Source organism: Schistocerca cancellata, chromosome 4 (genome assembly GCF_023864275.1).
Source record: "Schistocerca cancellata isolate TAMUIC-IGC-003103 chromosome 4, iqSchCanc2.1, whole genome shotgun sequence".
NCBI lineage: Eukaryota > Metazoa > Arthropoda > Insecta > Orthoptera > Acrididae > Schistocerca > Schistocerca cancellata.
This window is the reverse complement of record NC_064629.1, coordinates 892,863,546-892,882,636: the sequence shown is the minus strand read 5'-3', so window position 1 is coordinate 892,882,636 and position 19,091 is coordinate 892,863,546. Positions and strand designations below refer to the sequence as shown.

At 40.5% G+C, this 19,091-nt stretch overlaps 1 protein-coding gene across 1 annotated transcript in view; it reads left to right on the top strand.

Moving 5' to 3' along the window:
* The window catches only part of LOC126185053 (uncharacterized), a 904,507-nt gene that overhangs the window by 46,184 nt on the left and 839,232 nt on the right, over window positions 1-19,091 (top strand). The window contains exon 2 of the mRNA XM_049927811.1: window positions 2,838-2,908. Coding sequence (XP_049783768.1) covers window positions 2,838-2,908 — 71 coding nt within the window. The remainder of the gene's footprint in view (window positions 1-2,837; window positions 2,909-19,091) is intronic.

Here is a 19,091-nt window from a genome sequence, read left to right as displayed (position 1 = left end):
TTTGGCTGAAGGGGAAAAGGAATACCCCTTCAATTCACTGCACGTCTATGTAGCTGATCTTTCACCAACTTCTCACCAAGTTTCTTAAAATAACATTGCCTTCTCTTAAGTTTTATGTTATTTCTAGTGAGAATGAGCTGTGCATTGACTCAAGCCATATTTAGCATAGAATAAAAAGCAACCATTGGCAGTCTTCTGGTACTCCTGTGAACACTAAATGTTTCACACTACTGGTCATTAGTGTCAACTCCACCTTTGTGTTTGTTGAAGTGTGTAATAATTTCGGGTTTTTTGTTTTCACCCATTCAGTATTAATAGCTTCATCATTATGCATGGTAGAAATGAGTACCACTTTTTTTCGATTTTCATGATATAAGAAACCAAAGCTTTAGTGCAAAAACCAAAAATGCTCGATTGTACATCGTGGTCTGTGAGTCTTGAAAGCTACAGGAATTTGTACTTTTTTTTTTTTCCCTCCTTCAGGTTTGCGACAGTACTGACATTTTTAAACACCATTTGTCCTGCCTATGTCTCAGCTGATGGGCCAATTGTTCATCATTATGATGTGACCTGTGATGTGCAGAGGCAAATAACATCTTCTGACAATGTCAGCAGGTGAGTTGCTGACATCAAATGGTGATCCTTCTGGTCGTTTGCCAGCATAGAAAATGGTCACTGTCAAACAATGCCTAAATTTTTATTCCATACTTCCAAGGTTTCAATGGTATACATTTCACAAAGGGACATCTTCCCTGGAAACCTTCTAGTTTTTCATCAATTGTTACGTCAGCTCCTGGAGAGTAACTTTTCTGACCGTTTCTGCTGAAATTTTGGAAACGTTCATGAATGCAGCAAACAGTTGTGTTTCTGTCAGTTCCCTCTTGTCAATCTGTAATCAAAACATAAACATGTGAGCAGAAACAGGAATCACTTCCTGCTCATCACCAAACTGAAAATTTCAGCACCATGGCGTTTGGTATCTCATAAATCTAATGTGTAATGTGTTGAGATGGTGTGCTTGAAGTCTTCCACTCAGATATAACAGCCCGATTAAAGCCTTGATCTCTGTCACCTTTGTAAAATGAGCATCTTTTTCTTGCTGGTATTTTGCCCATCAGTATTGTTCAGAGAACTGATGTGTGTATTTCACAATAACCTGCATCATTGAAACATCAAAAAATTGCTCCCACACCTGTAAAGGAATTCTTGCTTTATGAGCAGAGCCTGCGGCAGCCCGTATTGTACCACTCAATGTGTTTTGTTTTCCATTTTTCTGTCGCTGTGGGGTTTTCTGCCATTGCCACTTGTCAATAATTTTATCCCACTTTTTCTTGAAAGTGATGAAACAATTGTTGTCTCCACCATGTGGATGATTCAGCTTCAAATCCTCTTGACCATTTGAATCCTCAGTCTGGTCTGTTTCTAAATCTACTTCTCGTCCTCAATGATTTCTTCTCGACCTTCATCTTCATTACTCAGAATTAGATCAGGATCATCTTCTGTTTCCTCTAACAGAAGACGACAAACTTCTTCAACATGATTGGAATCTGTGAGTGCAGGCTTTCTTGGTGAATTTCATATATGAAGTCTTCACCGGCCGCTCCAGGCGCATCAGACGATCCCGCGGGCCGGTGGTGGGAAGTGGAGAGTGGTCCAGTAGAGATATCAGCCCGCGACCGATGATAGCCCGACACTTCGCCTGAAGATGATGGAGACGCATTCCGTCGAAACGTTGCTATGCAACGACGATGCTACTTGGCTGACAACCCATGAAGACTTCATATATGATTGGAATCATTCAAATTGTACAGTTTTCACTGTGCCATTTTTACCTGTAGAAGACATCACAGCTATGGAACTCACTTTGACCCCACAGAACTTGAAATTTTTTACATTATTATAAGTTTTGGTACCTCAAATGAACAGTCACTGAGGAAAAATATATTATCTCACACATGTATCACATCAGCTCTGACAGGAAAAGAGTATAGAGAGAAGAGATAGTAGTGGAATTACCTGGGAACCCGCTTCAGAGGTGAAAGGTCTTTGTGGCAGTGACCTGTCGATTAAGCACTGAATGCTGAAAGGACAGTCATTACACAACCTGCAGAAGATATCAGCAGACTTCTCCCCCTCCTGTGGCTTTTGTAGCAACAGACAACAATCGAAAAGAAACAAAGGAGACCTCACAGGCTGCACATTCCCATGGGTTAAATAGAAACATAGGTAGCTCTAATGTACTCTCTTGAGACCGCATTTTCGTGTTTCTCCCATCTGCTCCCTATCTTAAGAATTCCATGAAGAATCTACAGTTGTGAAAAATGTTTCTGACAGCAGTTGTCAAGAAATAATCTTTTTTGAAATTACAGGCTTTTGTTATAGATGATGGTGATTTACAGTATTGAAATGCGCTGTGAGATGTATTAAATCAACCATGGTAATCTGTTTTCTTTAATAATTGTTTTCAGTATAGTGGATCAGATTGAGTGGAGGTATGCCATTCTTCCCTAGCATAAAAATCAACTTGTTCTGGAATCACAAATGACTCAATCTTTTCCTTGACTATTTGTAAGATTTGTCTTCAAAAAGTGATGTTACATAGAAAATTTGGATTTTTTTGAATATTGCCAGCCTTGAATGCGGCTATAACCACAATTTTTTGCCAAATTTTTGGAAATTTAAGTGTTGTCTTTTGTGCAACTCAGTATTTAGTCATTAAGAAGTATTAACACCTTTTTTGTCATCTCCAGGTTCTCATACGAAACTGCAGTTGTTTGATTACAGGTTTTTACTCATTAAATTAATTGTTTTTATTTTTTATTTTTTGTTTATTTCAGAGAGAGTAGCAGAGGAATCTTCGGCTGACTTGAGAGGCATTAAGAGATGCATAGAATGGGAAGAGTATCAGGTGAGCATATGTATGATAACTGTGTTTAAGTAAACCGTGAGCAATGAAAATTTCATTTCCATGTTAGCAATGTATTATTTTGGATACCGAATAAAGGTTGACTGTGTCCATGAAGTGTCTGAAGTTTGGGTTTTCTAAAAGTGTTCCAGTAGTGGAAAGTAAAAGAACTGGAAATAGTAATATTCAAAAACTGTAACAGCATTGCTTACAGGATGTATGTTTGACAGCACAGAATTAACTGCTGGCTAAGGTACTGAGGAGCCAATGAAATTGCAAGATGTACAGTAATGCTTGTAAAAAGGTAACTAATTGATAATTGTGTGTTGATGTTTTTAACACTTTGCACAAAGTATTGAAACGATGAAAACTTACAAGAAAGTATTGGGTGTCTTATTCATGGGACTGTAGAACTGCAAAAGTTGCTTGTCAACATGCGGAGCACTTGAGTCGAGAAGAAGAAATATCAAGAGTTTGCTGTGCCAACTTGGTTAGTGAATAGGTCAAACTTTGAGTGAAAACAGCACCAGTATATTTAAATTACAATGTTTAAACTTTTCTTACTACTTGACAAATTTATATGTCCTGAAGGGAATTTGGAGTGTGAGACATCATACTTATTATTAAGATAACTTCAGGCCTAAAAATGGAAGTGCATGAGGTTTCTTCAGCACATAATAATTTGTTTACATTATGTTAGGAAGAGAATCTAGACTCTCAGTTAAAAACACTGTGGCAAATATTTTATCCATTGAGTAGACTCCATCTCTGATATTCAGTTCTCAAAGGTATGCAAAAATATCCATCTGTACCTTTGATAACCTCTTTATAAAACTCAAAACATTTGCCAAGCCACAATTTCTTTAAATACTGGAGTCCTTTGAAATTGGAACATAACAGTTAAAAGAAATGATAATTAAATCAAGACCCTACACTCTCGACAGGCGTCGATATACATCAACGGGGACAGTTAAAAATGTGTGCCTCATCCGGGACTCGAACCCGTGATTTCCTGCTTACATGGCAGATGCTCTATCCATCTGAGCCACCGAGGGCACAGAGGATAGTGCGACTGCTGGGATTTATCCCGTGCACGCTCCCCGTGAGGCCCACATTCTCAACTTAATGTCCACACACTACATTCGTAGTGCCCCTGTCCACTACACTCATTACTCATGGCAGACAATCTGACCAAGTCCCATAAGAGTTCAGGCAATGCGTGTGCATTCGCACAGAAGGAGGAGGTCAATGGCCGGTTGGTCTTAACTATATATGGAGGTGGTATTTGTTCTTTCGGACAAGTCCGAAAGAACAGATACTATCTCCATATATACCAGCTAAAATCTGTTTTATCATTTTCAGAAATAGGCTTGATGAGCAAGGATTATTCTATTGCAATCCAGGCTTGGGAGGTGGATGCACACAGAAGAAGACGAAACAACACAAAAAGGCCACTGGTGGTGCTGAGAGACTTAGACCATTTCCTGAAAGAAGTCAGTTTCCTCAATGAGGCTGTTTCTCATTTGAAATAAACATTTTTTACTTTTGCAATTAATTAATTAATTAATTAATTTCACAAATGAAATAGTGTTTTCAATAAGAAACTGACTTTTGCAGTAAAATGGTTTCTTCAAGAAATTTTTTACACTTGTAGGCTGAAGCCTGAAGGAAACTATTAACTCACACCGGTCAAACAATTTAATGATAGGACACTACAGACAATGGTGAAAATTAACGAAGTCCAGATATGGCACAAGACACAAAGGATATAGTTGCTTTGTAGCAGGTTATGAAAATTTAAATACACTGTACCTCCCAAAACACCTGACACAGCTGAAAAAGTCCAAATCACCAAGAATGACAGGGGATCTTTACATGTATTTGGTCTGTTGATCCTCATTTGCTGATAAAGTTCATTTATGAGTTTTAAGTTAAGTTTTTGAAACTCAGGGGTTGTCAACCTTTTTTACTTACCACCCACTTTTCTTCCTCTACTAGAAGTAAAATTTTCTAACCACCCACCGCTTCCACAATAATGGTGGTTAATAAAGTAGGGAAGTATCTTTACTTTGTAAATTTTATAAAGAAAGCATGTAGCAATAATTACTTACCATATTCTTTGTCAAAATTTTATGAAAACAAAATGAAAAGGTTTTTAAAACCCCTATCGCATATCGCCCAACATGAAAGCTGCAACACACACTAGCGGGCGGCAGAGACAAGGTTGACTAACAGTGGTGTAGTTGAAATGAATGCAATGTGTATTTTGCCTTACAAGCTTCATCTCAGTCATTAAGAACGTTTTTGTGGCATGAAATATACACATCAATTTCCATCTACGCAGTCTTGTATTGCATTATTTACCAAGACAAAGTGGTAATCCAGGTATAGCAGGAAATAACTTGGTCATGTGCCTAGTTACAGACGCATTCCAATTCAAAGTAGTGCACATTCTTAGTTCACAGTATGAGCATGAAAAGTGATGACAAAAGCTGTTGTGGAATATGCCTTCGTGGGAAGTCATGATAACTTTCTGTTAACGTAATTTTATTGATAATGGAATGAAGTCTTCCAATTTCGTAACAGTAAATGTTAATTTAACAGCAGATAAAATAAAACTGACCTCCAGGTCTTATGGTTAGCATTTTTGGCTAGTAATGCTGAGGTCATGAGTTCGATTCCTAACAATTGAAAAGCTACTGGAACATAAAAGCAGCAAAATTGAAGTACAAGTCATCAAAGAAGTGTTATGTTGAAAGGCTTTTACCAGGCAAGGTGACACACTGTTTACTTATTAGCAACAAAAGCATCAGCAGAGTGGAGCAAGATTGAAGTATCTGCCCCAAAACAGAACAAGTAAAATACACCCATTGAATATTACATTGATGATACAGATAAATGTATTGTTAGACCAAATTTCTGCAGTTTATACTCTCATGTAGAAATACAGAGGAAAAAATTAAAAACATGTAGAGACAAGGAAAGCCAAACTTCAGGCATTAATTATGGATCAACAACTTACTCCTCTTTATCCCACTGACAAAATTTTGCAAGAAAATGGTTCCCTGCCTACTTGAACCATACCATCTAAACCTAAATCCTATATAACTGGTCTGGAATCTTGCAAAGAACAAGCATCATGCTCGCTAACCTGAAAAAGTAAAGGCAGATGCTTTTGCTGCTAATAAATACATGTCGTGTGCCATGCTGCCTGATGCAAGCCTTTTGATATAATTCTACTTGAATGACTTGTGGGTCAGTTTGGCTGTTTTTATATTCAAGTATCTTTCCTGTTGCCCTCGTAAGGCTGAGTGAACTTCCTTCCAGACCTTTTCACCAAAATAAATTAGAAGTGGTTACCAGAAATTGAACTCGAGACCATTGCAGTACTACCTAAAAGTGCTAGCCACTTTGGTTGCTCTGCTTTTATTGTAACTTTTACTGTTGTGATGTTAGAAGACTAGAAAATTGTCTATTATCTGAAAAAAGTGTCTGGTGATTACTGCAGGGGAGATACTTTGACAGATGAGGAAACTGAAATTATAATCAAATCAATTAGTATAGATGAGAACATTATCATTCATGACAAATGGCAGACAACAAACTGATGTGGCTGTGAAAATAGCAACAACACCAGGGGAGGTAGTTTTATGGATTAGCAACAAAGTAGAAATATACTGTATGTGCTGTTTCCATTCTTATTCTAAATGTGCCCTTCATTCAGTGGCATGTAAAGACAAATATTGTGTGACAGTGATCCTCTTGTAAGAGTAGTGGAGTGTATGCTATTGCTACCTTCCCCTCCTTGCTTCTGGGGTGTAAACATGATGGAGTTCCCACCATGGCCACGTTACCAGTTTGTTTTGCCGAGTAGTACAGTTGGGGTACGAACGATTCTACTATTGTCTTCTTCTGACTTTATATTTGTTTTATTACTTACACTATGTGTAAGTAAGAAAGGAGGTGGAGAGGGAGGTTTGAAGGTAAGGTTGGCTGACAGTTGGAAGGAAGATGCAGCAAATGTACAGGGTAAGACTGTGGCACCGATGAGCTCATTCAGGTGCAGGAAGGGGGAATTGTATGCGGCACATAATGACATGGAAAAGGAATTACAGTTTATGGAGACAAAATTAAAACTTTGAGGTTTGCCAGTGAAAATGTAATTCTGTCAGAGACAGCAAAGGACTTTGCAGTTGAACAGAATGAACACTGTCTTGAAAGGAGGATATAAGATGAACACTAACAAAACATTAGTAATGGAATGTAGTTGAATTAAATCAGGTGAGACTGAGGGAATTAGATTAGGAAAAGCTTTAAAGGTGGTAGGTGAGTTTAGCTTCTTGGGCAACAAAAGAACTGATGGCTGAAGTAGAGTAGATATAAAATGTATACTGGTATTGGGAAGAAATGTGTTTCTGAAGAGGAGAAATTTGTTAACATCAGATATAGATTTAAGGGTTAGGAGCTCTTTTCTGAAGATACCCTTGTATGAGTGTTTGGACTGAAAACCATGACAGTGACAAAACGTCAGTACTTTCTGAGTGAGGTCAAGGTGTCACCATCTAAGTGTCTGTTCTAGATCTAAGATTTTCTCAGGTTTCAGCCTTCAGACTTTTTGGTACATGATTTTGTAAGTAGGTCACATGGTTCCTTAGAGTTCGTCAGTATGTTTTCTGTTCTGAAAGTGCAGTCTGCCAGTTTCTTGTGGCACAGGATAACACATAACAGAACATACTAACAATGTGGAAAAGTATGGATATTGTTTCTGTGTTGTGCTGACAAGTGTTTATAATGCTGGGAGCGAACTAACACCTTCACCAGCAGAAGAACAAGCAAGCACAAATTTAGTGGACGTGGAGGGGGAGGTAAAAAAGTAGTAGTGGGAGACTACAGAGAGGAGAGTGTGAACATACTCCATAGGCCTTTTTTCATTTTAGGTGTTTCAGTGTTCTGTGCTCGTCGAAGTTTTAACCAACCAGTGCTTACAATGGGGGACTGTATTTTACATTTTCAAGACACTATGCACTTTTTTGAGTTTATTATTTGACTCTAAACTAACATGGCTCCCACACCTGAAAGACCTATGAACAAAGGGCTTCTGGTCGTTGAACATTTTGAAATGCCTTGGCGGCAAAACATGGGGAGCGGACAGGTCCCACCTCCTGCAGTTTTATAGGGCATTTGTTTGATCACACTTAGACTATGGCTGCGTGGTCTATGGACTGGCCTGTCCTTCCTACCTCCAGATGTTAGATGCTGTCCACCATGAGGGCATTCGGATATCGACTGGATCCTTTCGGACCAGCCCAGTTCAGAGTCTGTGTGTAGAGGCTGGTGAACCACCACTCTGGATGCGGCGATGTATCCTTTTGGCTCGACAGGCACTGAAAATCTCTGTGTCACCTCAGTCATTGGTATTTAGTTCAGTGATCCAACTCACCTTCGAACGACTGTTCAGGAATTGCCACCAAGCCATTTGGTATGTGTGCTACAGACTTTCTCAAAGATCTGGATCTCTTGGGCATGAAAATACACACCCAGGGATGGAACGCACTGCCACCTTGGTGTCTTCAGAGGCCCAAAGTGATTTTAAGCTTGACACAGCACAAGAAAAGTTGTACTCCAGATTTGGTTTTTACGACTTTGTTTTCATCTATTTTAAGTACATACCATCGTTTTATCATTATTTATACAGATGGATCCCAGCAGGAGAATGCTCATGGTTGTTTTACTGTTTTCCCTTATAGGGTTTTTAAAGTTTGTCTTCCAGAACAATTTACAAATTATGATGCAGAGTTATAGGGAATTCTGATGCCACTGCAGAGGGTTCACAGACATCACCGTATGGGTTTTCTTGTCTGTTCCGACTCTCTTAGTGCACTGCAAGCACTTCGCCAAATGTATCCAGTAGACCGGCTGATTTGGCTCATCCATGACTCCTTACAGCGGCTCCAACACCGTGGCAAGGAGGCGATATTTTGCTGGGTACATGGCCACATGGGGATACAAGGTAATGACATGGCTGACAAAGCTGCTAAGGAAGCATGTTGGGATAGTGCAGTCCATCAATGTCCCATCCCGTTGCACGCCATTATCTCATTTTCTGATAGATGCATCATGCATCAGTGGGAGGCTCAATGGTTGCATGTGACAGACAACAAATTGCGGTCACTCAAACCAACCACAAAAGCTTGGTGGACTTTGTCAGCCACACCGCTGGTAGGAGGTTTTGCTTACCAGACTACACACCGGGCATAGCCCTTTCACACATGGCTTCCTCCTCTGGTGGGAGGATCTACCATTCTGTGAAGTTTGTGGTGTGCTGCTTCCAGTTAAGCATATTGTGGCTACATGTGTCCTGTATACTGATATTAGGGCAGCCCTTGGTCTTACTGGAGATCTGCCTGCCATCCTTGCAGATACCAATACGAGTGTTAAAAGAGAGGTGTAATTTTGTGAACTGTCAGGCCTCATCCCTAAATTGGTGGGGAAGGGCGGCAGATTTTAATACGTTATAAAGTGTTCTGCATGTGGGGACAGCCTTCGTCCCCACCCATTAGATTTGCATGTTGACTTTTTGTCAGGGCGCTGATGAACATGATGTTGAGTGCCTCCTCAACCATAATAATAATATCATCATCATCATCATCATTCCATCAAATTTTTCTCATAGTATCAGTTCTCATCTTCATCTATGCTCTCTTCATTTTCTGTATTATTGCCTTCAAGTTCATTTCCCTTGTATGGCACCTCTTTTTGCTGAAATGTTACACATGAACAAAATGCCTGTGAAGATATTATAGCAAAATGCAACCCAAAATACAGTAATGAATTGTTCATGGTGGAATATAAGTAATCAAAGGAGTAAAGAAAACAACTTGCTGTATAGTTGAGTCTTTGAGTTATCAACAGACACATAAATGAGACAGTGTGTCAGTCAGCTACAAGTGTGCACATGTGTGTGTGCGTGCCGCCCCCCCCCCCCCCCCCCCACACACACACACAAGTGACTTAATGACTGGATTGTCCAGTTGAGTACTGCAGCTTGGCTGAGGTGAAAGCATTATGTAGGGTTCTGGTGAGGGCAGAAAGGAGGTGGAGAGTGAGGGGAGGGTTGAAGGTACAGCTGGATGATAGTTGCTAGGGAGATGCAGCAAAAGTACAGGGTAAGACTGTGACACCGATGAATTCATTCTGGTGCAGGAAGGGGAATTGTGTTTGGCACATAATGACTTGGAGTTGTGGACTTGGAGAGGGAGATATAAAAGAATTAGTGGGATCCTGCAAAGAGGAGAGTGTGAACAGAGAATGAGTGAAGTGGTGATTATGGAGGCAGGAGTGAAGACTGGCGTGGGACAGGATCTAACAGAGGCTAAGGCCAGGAGAATTACAAGACTTGTACTTGTATTTTATTCATCTCATAACATACATATACAGATCATCCGATCATGCTGTACAGGAGACACATCAGTTTTAGCATTATGATATACATAAGACTGAAGAATGTTCGACGATGGATAGTTCCCATTGCATAACTTAGAGAAACTGGTGTTCAATGAAAGGATGTAGATTGCATGGGTTGTGGTACAGCCATTGAAGTAGAGAATGTTGTGCTCAGCAGCATGTGCCACCACTTGTAACCTCCACGTGACACAGTACTCGTTAAAGCCTGTGCTAAGGTAAGTAAGCGGGGTTTACCTTATAAAAAAGGATTTTCGTATAGATATCGACCGCGTGTACCTGAATGGTGGCAAATCAGACTTACATCCGCTCTGTAATAACAATGATACGTCAAGTAAGTTCGAAATGCAATTACACGTCAGGATGGACCGAAAGCAACTCTGAAGATGCTACCGATTTGTTAATAATACGCTCGCCAGCCTCATTAGGCATTAACTGAGTTTCTTCTCTGTACAAGTTGGTATATATTCATACAAAACAACAAGTAGTAACAATGCATAATATAGTAGAATTTTAGAACCAGAAAATCTATTGAACTGATAGTTTCACGTTCTGTACTGATATGGAAAAAACCATGAATACATAACACTACACTATAACATATACTACAAAACTTTATACTGTCTATTAATCTGATTAAAATTGGGCATAGGTTACCCTAGAAATATCACTTTCGTGCCACACACAAAATGTCAATTTTGATAAAGATAAAACACTGATAAATTTTGACTTTAACTTTTGCTGGTCAAACCAATTTAGAACACTTCAGAATTCAAATGGAAAAAAAGTGGGGGGGGGGGGGGGGGGGGGGACTCTGAAACTGTTATGATCACTGTATTAAAAAAAATGATTACTGAATTTATTATGCGTTCAAGATTTCCAGTATATAAGTTACTACTCTTTTCATCTTATTTACTGCTCATTTAAATACCTTTATATCTGTCTCGAAATAATTGAACTTCATTACTATATCAATATTAAAGTTATCTTTCAACTTCATTAGACTTTAATTATTCATTTACTGGTTCATTAACGAAACATTTCTTCAAACACCATTCTAACATAGCTAGGTCTGCAAATAATTATTATTAACACAAATTTTAGACTTTCATTTCGGGACACTGGGATTGCACAAGATTTGGAAAGGACCCTGTCTAGGTTAGTTGTGAGGATAATTAAATGATGGGAAAGTTCTGGTAAAATTTAGGTTATTATTGCACAGTTCACTTTCTGATCCATACGAATACAGTACCCAAAGTTTCAACCTGCTAGTATCGATGTGGTGGTTGGCGGGCGGCGAGATGGCGAGGCACAGAGCACACATATGATCGATCACAGCTATGGCGCTTGACGTATCGGCACTTTAATTCTTCTTAGCGTCACAATACTTTTCCATTTAGTGCCTATGGAATTTTGCCATACTGTGTGGGCATTGGAACGGCATACCCGGGCTCAGTGAAACTACGTCTTCCAGGAGAGCTTCCTCGCTCCAGAAGGTGTTGCTCAAACCAATGCCAAACTCCAACTACTACTGCTGAGCCCGTTGTGCCGTGCAGTGCGCGCGTGCATTTTCCCGCGCTCGCCTGCCATCCACCTTTTACTGCTCCCTGACAGGCCTGGTATTCACCTGAGGTTTTGCATTCTACGTATCCTAACACATTGCCTACGTATGGACCAGACACACAGTTACAATTTTAAACATCTTACAACAGTTTCAACATTTGTTAAGTTCAATTCTATTACAATATTGCTTGACATTTGGCATAAACATTAATATTCACATTGAAACTTATTTACAGTTTTCTTAACATAATGACATGAAACGAAAAAAAAATGAAATGAGAACATCAATTACACAAGTTTATCGAAAAATCAGAAGAAAAAATATTATATGTACAATAGGACAGAGTTGTTGTTGTTACACACTGGGTAGTCAACTCTGCTCTTGACTGATTTAGGAATGGCCATTTGTTTGGATGGACAGCTAGCTGGTGGCCAAGTCCTTACAAAATGCTGTGCAGTAGCTACAACAGAGATGGTGTATGGTATGACTGCTTTCAAACTTGGTCCTGCTGCTGATAAGATAGGATATGTGTTTGACATTAATAGAAAAGGACATCCTGGGTAAGTGCATCGAGCAGGTCTTGCATCTGTGGCATAAGAATGGACTACGATATTTCATAGATTGAGTACGTGGGAAGGTTAGTGAATAGGATGTTCCTCAGTTCTGGAAATGTTGGTAAGTAGTTCAAGCCCTGGCGAAGGACAGGAGTAAAATGTTTCAGTCCAGAATGATACTGTGCGATTAGGATGGCAGGGGGTGGAGGTGCCTTTTTGCAGCTCGTTCATTAGTGTGATCGAAGGAGTAGGCTTGTGTGGATATGGCAAGGGAAATATATTTGTGACCTAAGTTAGGGGGAATGCCTGTTTGTGAATGCCGCCGTAAGACCTCCAGCATGCTGGGCTAAGGATTGTTCTTCACTACAGATGCGCGTTCCAACATATGGCCAGACGTTATGCCAGAGACTTTTTACTGCTGGAGGGATGACAACTATCAAAATGCATGTTCTACTGTTTATTAGTGAACTTGGTATGGACAGAGATTTTTAAGTAGCCATCAGAAATCAGGAAGTCAACATCCAGGAAGGTGGCAAACTGGACTGAAAGAGGGTAGGTGGGAGAGAAGGTGTTGAGTCTATGGATGAATGAGGGTGTGTGTTGGCCCTGAGTCCATATCATGAAGATATCACAGAGAACCTGAACCATAAAGTGTGTTTTGCTAGACACCCAACATCATAAGTAAGGTTTGTTTGTATCCACATGATTCCACCCAGGGCCAAGAGACCCTAACCCTATCCTGACGACTACCTCAGCACCTTCTGGAGGGGGGGGGGGGGGGGGGGGGAGATGGAGTAATGTTTGCTGCACCATTGACATTCAGCAAACCACACCCTCCTGCCAAATGGTGAGCTCCTCAGTCTTTGATGGCTATGTTCGGTGAACCAGGGGTTTGTGAACTGTAGACTGTTGAGTGCTGTCAATTGTCTGTCTGTAACTGTAAGCCCTGTGCATGCATTAGTGACCACTATGTGGTGTGGTAGCGGAACTTCTTGAGAACCTACTGTGCCAGATTGTATAAGACTTGCCCAAGCAAGCAGGGTTTTGTCTGCATTAGCCATTACTTACCTGCCTACTTGCTGCTTGCTCCTGGGATGCCCATGGGGTGTATTACTTCTAAAAAAAAAACATTCCTAGTAGATTATACAGACCACTGATCAGTATTCATGCCCAACCATCAAGGAGAACTCGGGTAACTAGCCTGACAGAACATAGTGAGTTAAATTAAATATTTGAAGAGTAACAGATCACATTTGCTGCAAAATATACTTTTGGTAATAAAAAGAGAGGAAGGTACATTTGAGAAGCTGTCCTCATCTTACATTCAGAAAGCATTAGAGGCAGTAACAACAGACTCAGTCTTCTTGCAGACTCAGAAATGGCACTCACCTCATCAAAATGTCAACTTGCTGGTGGGCAATATGTTTTCTTAAGTATGAGAAGCTTGGGGAATATGCTGCTATTGTTGAAAAGCACACTGTGCAGAAATGTAGTGTCATTCCATGAAATGAAATGTCAACTGATGTAAGTGAACTACAAAAGGAATGGTGATAAAGCAGGAGTGGTGTTTACTAGGGTTAGGGACAAGCTGAAGTGGGTAAAATGCTGAGCTGGAAAAAATTTAAATATTTTTTTTTTTGTGATTTTGATTAACCATTGTGTGTGTGTGTGTGTGTGTGTGTGTGTGTGTGTGTGTGTGTAGGTGGGTTTCTTGTGTCTTAAAGTGTGGCCATTTATTCCAAATCCCATGTATGGCAATAAATATCAACACCATAGACATACGACCATGCTATGTAAAGGTGAAATAGTATGTGGTAGATGTGGTGCAGCAGCCAATCATGACTGAATCAAGTGCTCACTGCTCTGTATGTGTGAATTGCTCAGGAAATCATGCGGCCTGGAGCTGCAAAAGCTCCATGTTCCAGGAAGAAAAAAATGCGAGAAATGAAGGTAATAAAATGGATGGGCTATACAGAAGCAAAAAAGTATGCAAGATGCTTATGCCTTCCTTTTGCAAAATCCTTCACTTCAGGGTTAAAGAAAACAGCACCAAAAGTTGGCATCTCCATTCAAACTAAAACAAGTAATAGTAGTACCTATGCTGCTTGCAAGTATACCTGCAAAGCCACACTTACACAACAGCAAACAAATTTAAATATAATGGTCCAGTATATAGAAAGTACTAACATCCAACCTGAAAATTCAACAAAGATTGCTACTGGTATTACACCATGCCAACATCACAGTTGAGAGCCAAACAGAGAAGAAGAAAAAATCAAAAGTTTAGAAAGGTAGCTCCAATGCTGTCAGACTACTTCATACTCATTTTGCCAGAAGAGTCTGATGATGACTCACCTACTGAAGTGATGGAATTGGATGTCTGTCTGAGGGAATCAAAATGTATCTCGGTAACCTGCTGATTGTTCCAAATCTCCAGATGAAGTTAAAGGAAAACAGGGAGGTGTAGACAGACCTCACTGATGAAATGACTCCATTTTACAGTGACACACACACACACACACACACACACACACACACACACACACACACACACACACAGAAACTGAGAATGGTATCACAGGGAAATGCATGTCTTCAGGAAACCCATTCAAAACAGAACAATGTGCAGGCATGCACCCCTACAACAGTTTAAAAGGCCAACAGGCTGCAGAGAACTTTGTGGCCTTTCAGGTAGTGTGGGCGAAATGGCACTGAATAATTAAGGTGAACAAAAAGAGATCATAGCAAGAATTCCTTCATTCTGTAAATCAATCCACAAAGTCTACCTTAGTAGGGCAGACCACCAGGAGTATTTTTGAGAGTGGTGGGAGGTGGCTAATAACTGCTATAATGTGTAATGGTTTTCTCCTGACCATCCCTGAAAACAGCTCATGCAGTGTTGCAATACTTCGCAAAGTGATGGCTACAACCATCCAGGATCTGTTGTCATAGGATTATTTCTGAGAGAGATAAGTGGGACTTTCGACTGAGGAAGCTTACAACCGATGTTCTCCATGTACGAGCTGGGTGCACTATTGTTTGTGGCTCGTGACACAGCATTGGGTCACAATAAACTGCACAATGCCATGTTGCAACAACTCCCAGTGAATGCAAAATAAATCATCCTTGCACTCTTCAAATGCATGTGGGAAATGGGAGACTTCTCCAACTTGTGGAGCAATACATTGCTAATTCTCCTTCTGAAACTGGATATCTCACAAATTGCATAGGAAAGACATTGGAGTATGTGGTGAATCACCATCTTATCTCAGTTCTCGAATCTAAGTAGATCCTTAGTCACTTCCATTGTGAGTTCTTAACTTGTCAAAATCTTTCTTGATCTTTGGAAGGCCTGAAACACCACTTGGAAGCATTGTTAGACAGCTCCATCAAAGGTGCTTCAGGGGACAGCTACACATCTTCCTACAGTTCTTCCTTTTACAAGGGTATTTCACATCCTCAGTTCGAGAATTGGTATTGGACTAGTTTGAGCAGGGGAAGGATGTTTACAAGGATGTGTGCTGAGTCTCTGAAGGTGCCAGTGCAGTGCTCTTTATTAGTGAACAATGTTACTGTATTTTTCCAATCATCCAACCTAGTAACAGCAACATGTAAGTTGTCACTTACACTAAAGAGAATGGACTGGACTACTGGCACAAGTTTTGAGTTCTCAGCTGAGAATACAGTGTACGTGGACTTCCATTGTTCACAACGATTATGTAGCCATCCTGCATTGATAGTGAGGGATGCCATTGTGAGTGAGAGAGATTTGAAGATGTTTTTGGGCATTGTTTTTAATTAAAAAGAAATCTTAAAAAATCTCTTTCTACTGTACCTGAGAGACCTGAAAGTATGACCTCTCAACGTGCTTAATATTTTGAAGTGCCACAACCAAAGTATGCTCCTACCCCAGTTCTATACGTTTTTGTGTGATCTACACTGATGCTCGTAAATTAAGGATTATTGCAGAATGTGGTGCCACACACGTGGCACTAGACAAAACTGGCGCTAAAAGCATAGGCACATAGGGAACACACATGACACAGATCTGTAAGTCCATGGTATTGGTGATAAGTTGAGAAAACCGTCCCAAAACACACATGCTGCAAAATTTGTTGCGCATCTACCCCAACATCAACATGGGATATGATCACCATGCACACGTACACAGGCTGTACAGTGGGTTGGCATACTCTGAAACAGGTGGTCGAGCAGCTGCTGGGATATAGCCTCCCATTCTTCCACTAGTGCCTGTCTGAGCGCCTGAAGTGTTGTAGGGGTTTGAAGACTTGCAGCGATACATTGACTGAGAGCATCCCAGACATGCTCGATGGGGTTTAGCTCTGGAGAACAGGCAGGCCACTCCATTCACCTGATATCTTCTATTTCAAGGTACTCCTCCACGATGGCAGCAGGTGGGGCCATGCGTTATCATCCATCAGTAGGAAGGTGGGGCCCACTGCACCCATGAAAAGGCGGACATACTGGTGCAAAATGACGTCCCGATACACCTGACCTGTTACAGTTCCTCTGTCAAAGACATGCAGGGGTACGTGCACCAATCATAATCCCACCCAACACCATCAAACCACGACCTCCATACAGGTACCTTTCAAGTAAGGGGTTGGCATCTGGTTCCTGGTTCACGCCAGATGAAAACCCGGTGAGAATCACTGTTCAGACTATACCTGGACTTGTCCATGAACATAACCTGGGACCACTGTTCCAATGACCTTGTACTGTGTTCTTGACACCATGCTTTACAGGCTCTCCGGGGTCAGTAGAATGCGCCTTGCAGGTCTCTGGGTGAATAAACCATGTCTGTTTAGTCATCTGTAGAATGTGTGTCTGCAGACAACTGTTCCAGTGGCTGCAGTAAGATCCCAAGAAAGGCTACGTGCAGTACTCCATGGCTGTCTGTGGGTGCTGATGGCGAGATATCACTCTTCTTGTGGTGTTGTACACTATGGACGTCCCGTACTGTAGCACCTGAACATGTTTCCTGTCTACTGGAATCATTGCCATAATCTTGAGATCACACTTTGTGGCACACGGAGGGCCTGTGCTACGACCTGCTGTGTTTGACCAGCCTACAGTCACCCTAGTATTCTACCCCTCAAAACGTCATCAATATGTGTTCTTTGATCCATTTTCAACACACAGTCACCATTAGCACGTCTGAAAATGTCTGCACACTTACTCGCTGCACCATACTCTGACATGCACCAACACACCTCTGTGTATGTGGACTGCTGCCAACGCCACCTTGCGATGACTGCAGGTCAGATGGCCAACATGGTCATACCCCAAGGTGATTTAAACCAACAAACTGCCCATCAGAGTGTTGTTTCACCATGCATCAGCATTTCCTTTATTTATGAGCATGAGTGTAGTTTGGATTGTGGCTGCCAGTTGTATGGATCAGTGAGGCATTCGTGCTTAAAGGTCTTAGATGCCATCCCCTGTGAGGGGATAAAACTGGCCACAGATTCTTACAGACCACCCTGTGTACTGGAGCGACTGAGCTTGAATTATCCATCCAGCAGTAACTCCTCATGCATCATAAGGCATATAAGTTCTTGGCTGCTCTACAATCAGCAGTATTTTTCCTGGCCGAGTGACTGTCCATGCAACTGATTTTTGAAAATACATATGAGCAATGAAGCCATTTACAATCCAGGTGAAAACAGAGCTCACAACTGTTGATGGTGTTAGGACAGCAACCAGCCACAAATTTACTTTCAGTTCCTTTATTCAAAGGGCACCATTACCGGTTTCGAATCGTTGTGATTCATCCTCAGACGCTTCACCCGCTTTCTTTATGACATGTTGTGTGTTTTTTACAGATTAATTTCCTAAAATACAAATAATACATAATTATAAACACGCCACACACAGATGGTTGCGTTATAGATTTTCGTTGCATGTGACTTACGTGAAATGTCCGGTTTGGAGTGTTTGTTTCCATAACATTCATCCAACAGATGTAAATGCATTTCCACTGCATTCTTATTGTTGCACACACAAATTGTTCTCACTAAACACGTTAGATTTTTCACTGAGAAGATTTTTACCATGCACCACATGTTTTGATACATACAAAGAGCTTACAAACATATGAGTATCACAGATGCTATGATATATCGTAACATTTGACGATGATGTCCTATGTTTGCCTTTTACACTAGTACAGAGACATTGAATTTTTTAGTTGATATTTTTAAATTAATTATAAAGTTTTTTATATAGAACGGTATAGGTAAAATAGTATATTATTTAATTACATTTAGCATCATGAGAATTATAGTAACATATAAATTTGCTACTTGATCTACAGATAGGTGTACTAATATTATTTGCTTTTGAGGCTGGAAAGCAATTTTTGGAAATTTTTCAGGAAAGGGGTGTTAGCTAACTCTGTTTGTTTGTTAAGGATATAGTCTGGGGTACTGTTTTTGTGTGTGTGTATTTCTAATTTTTCTAATATATTCATAGAGGTTCCTTTTTGTGCTAGATGCAAAATTTTTAAGTTGTCCTCAATGCTTCCCACTGAATGGTTTTCTTCAGCAATATGAGCTGCAAATGCTGATTTGTTCAAGTTACCAAG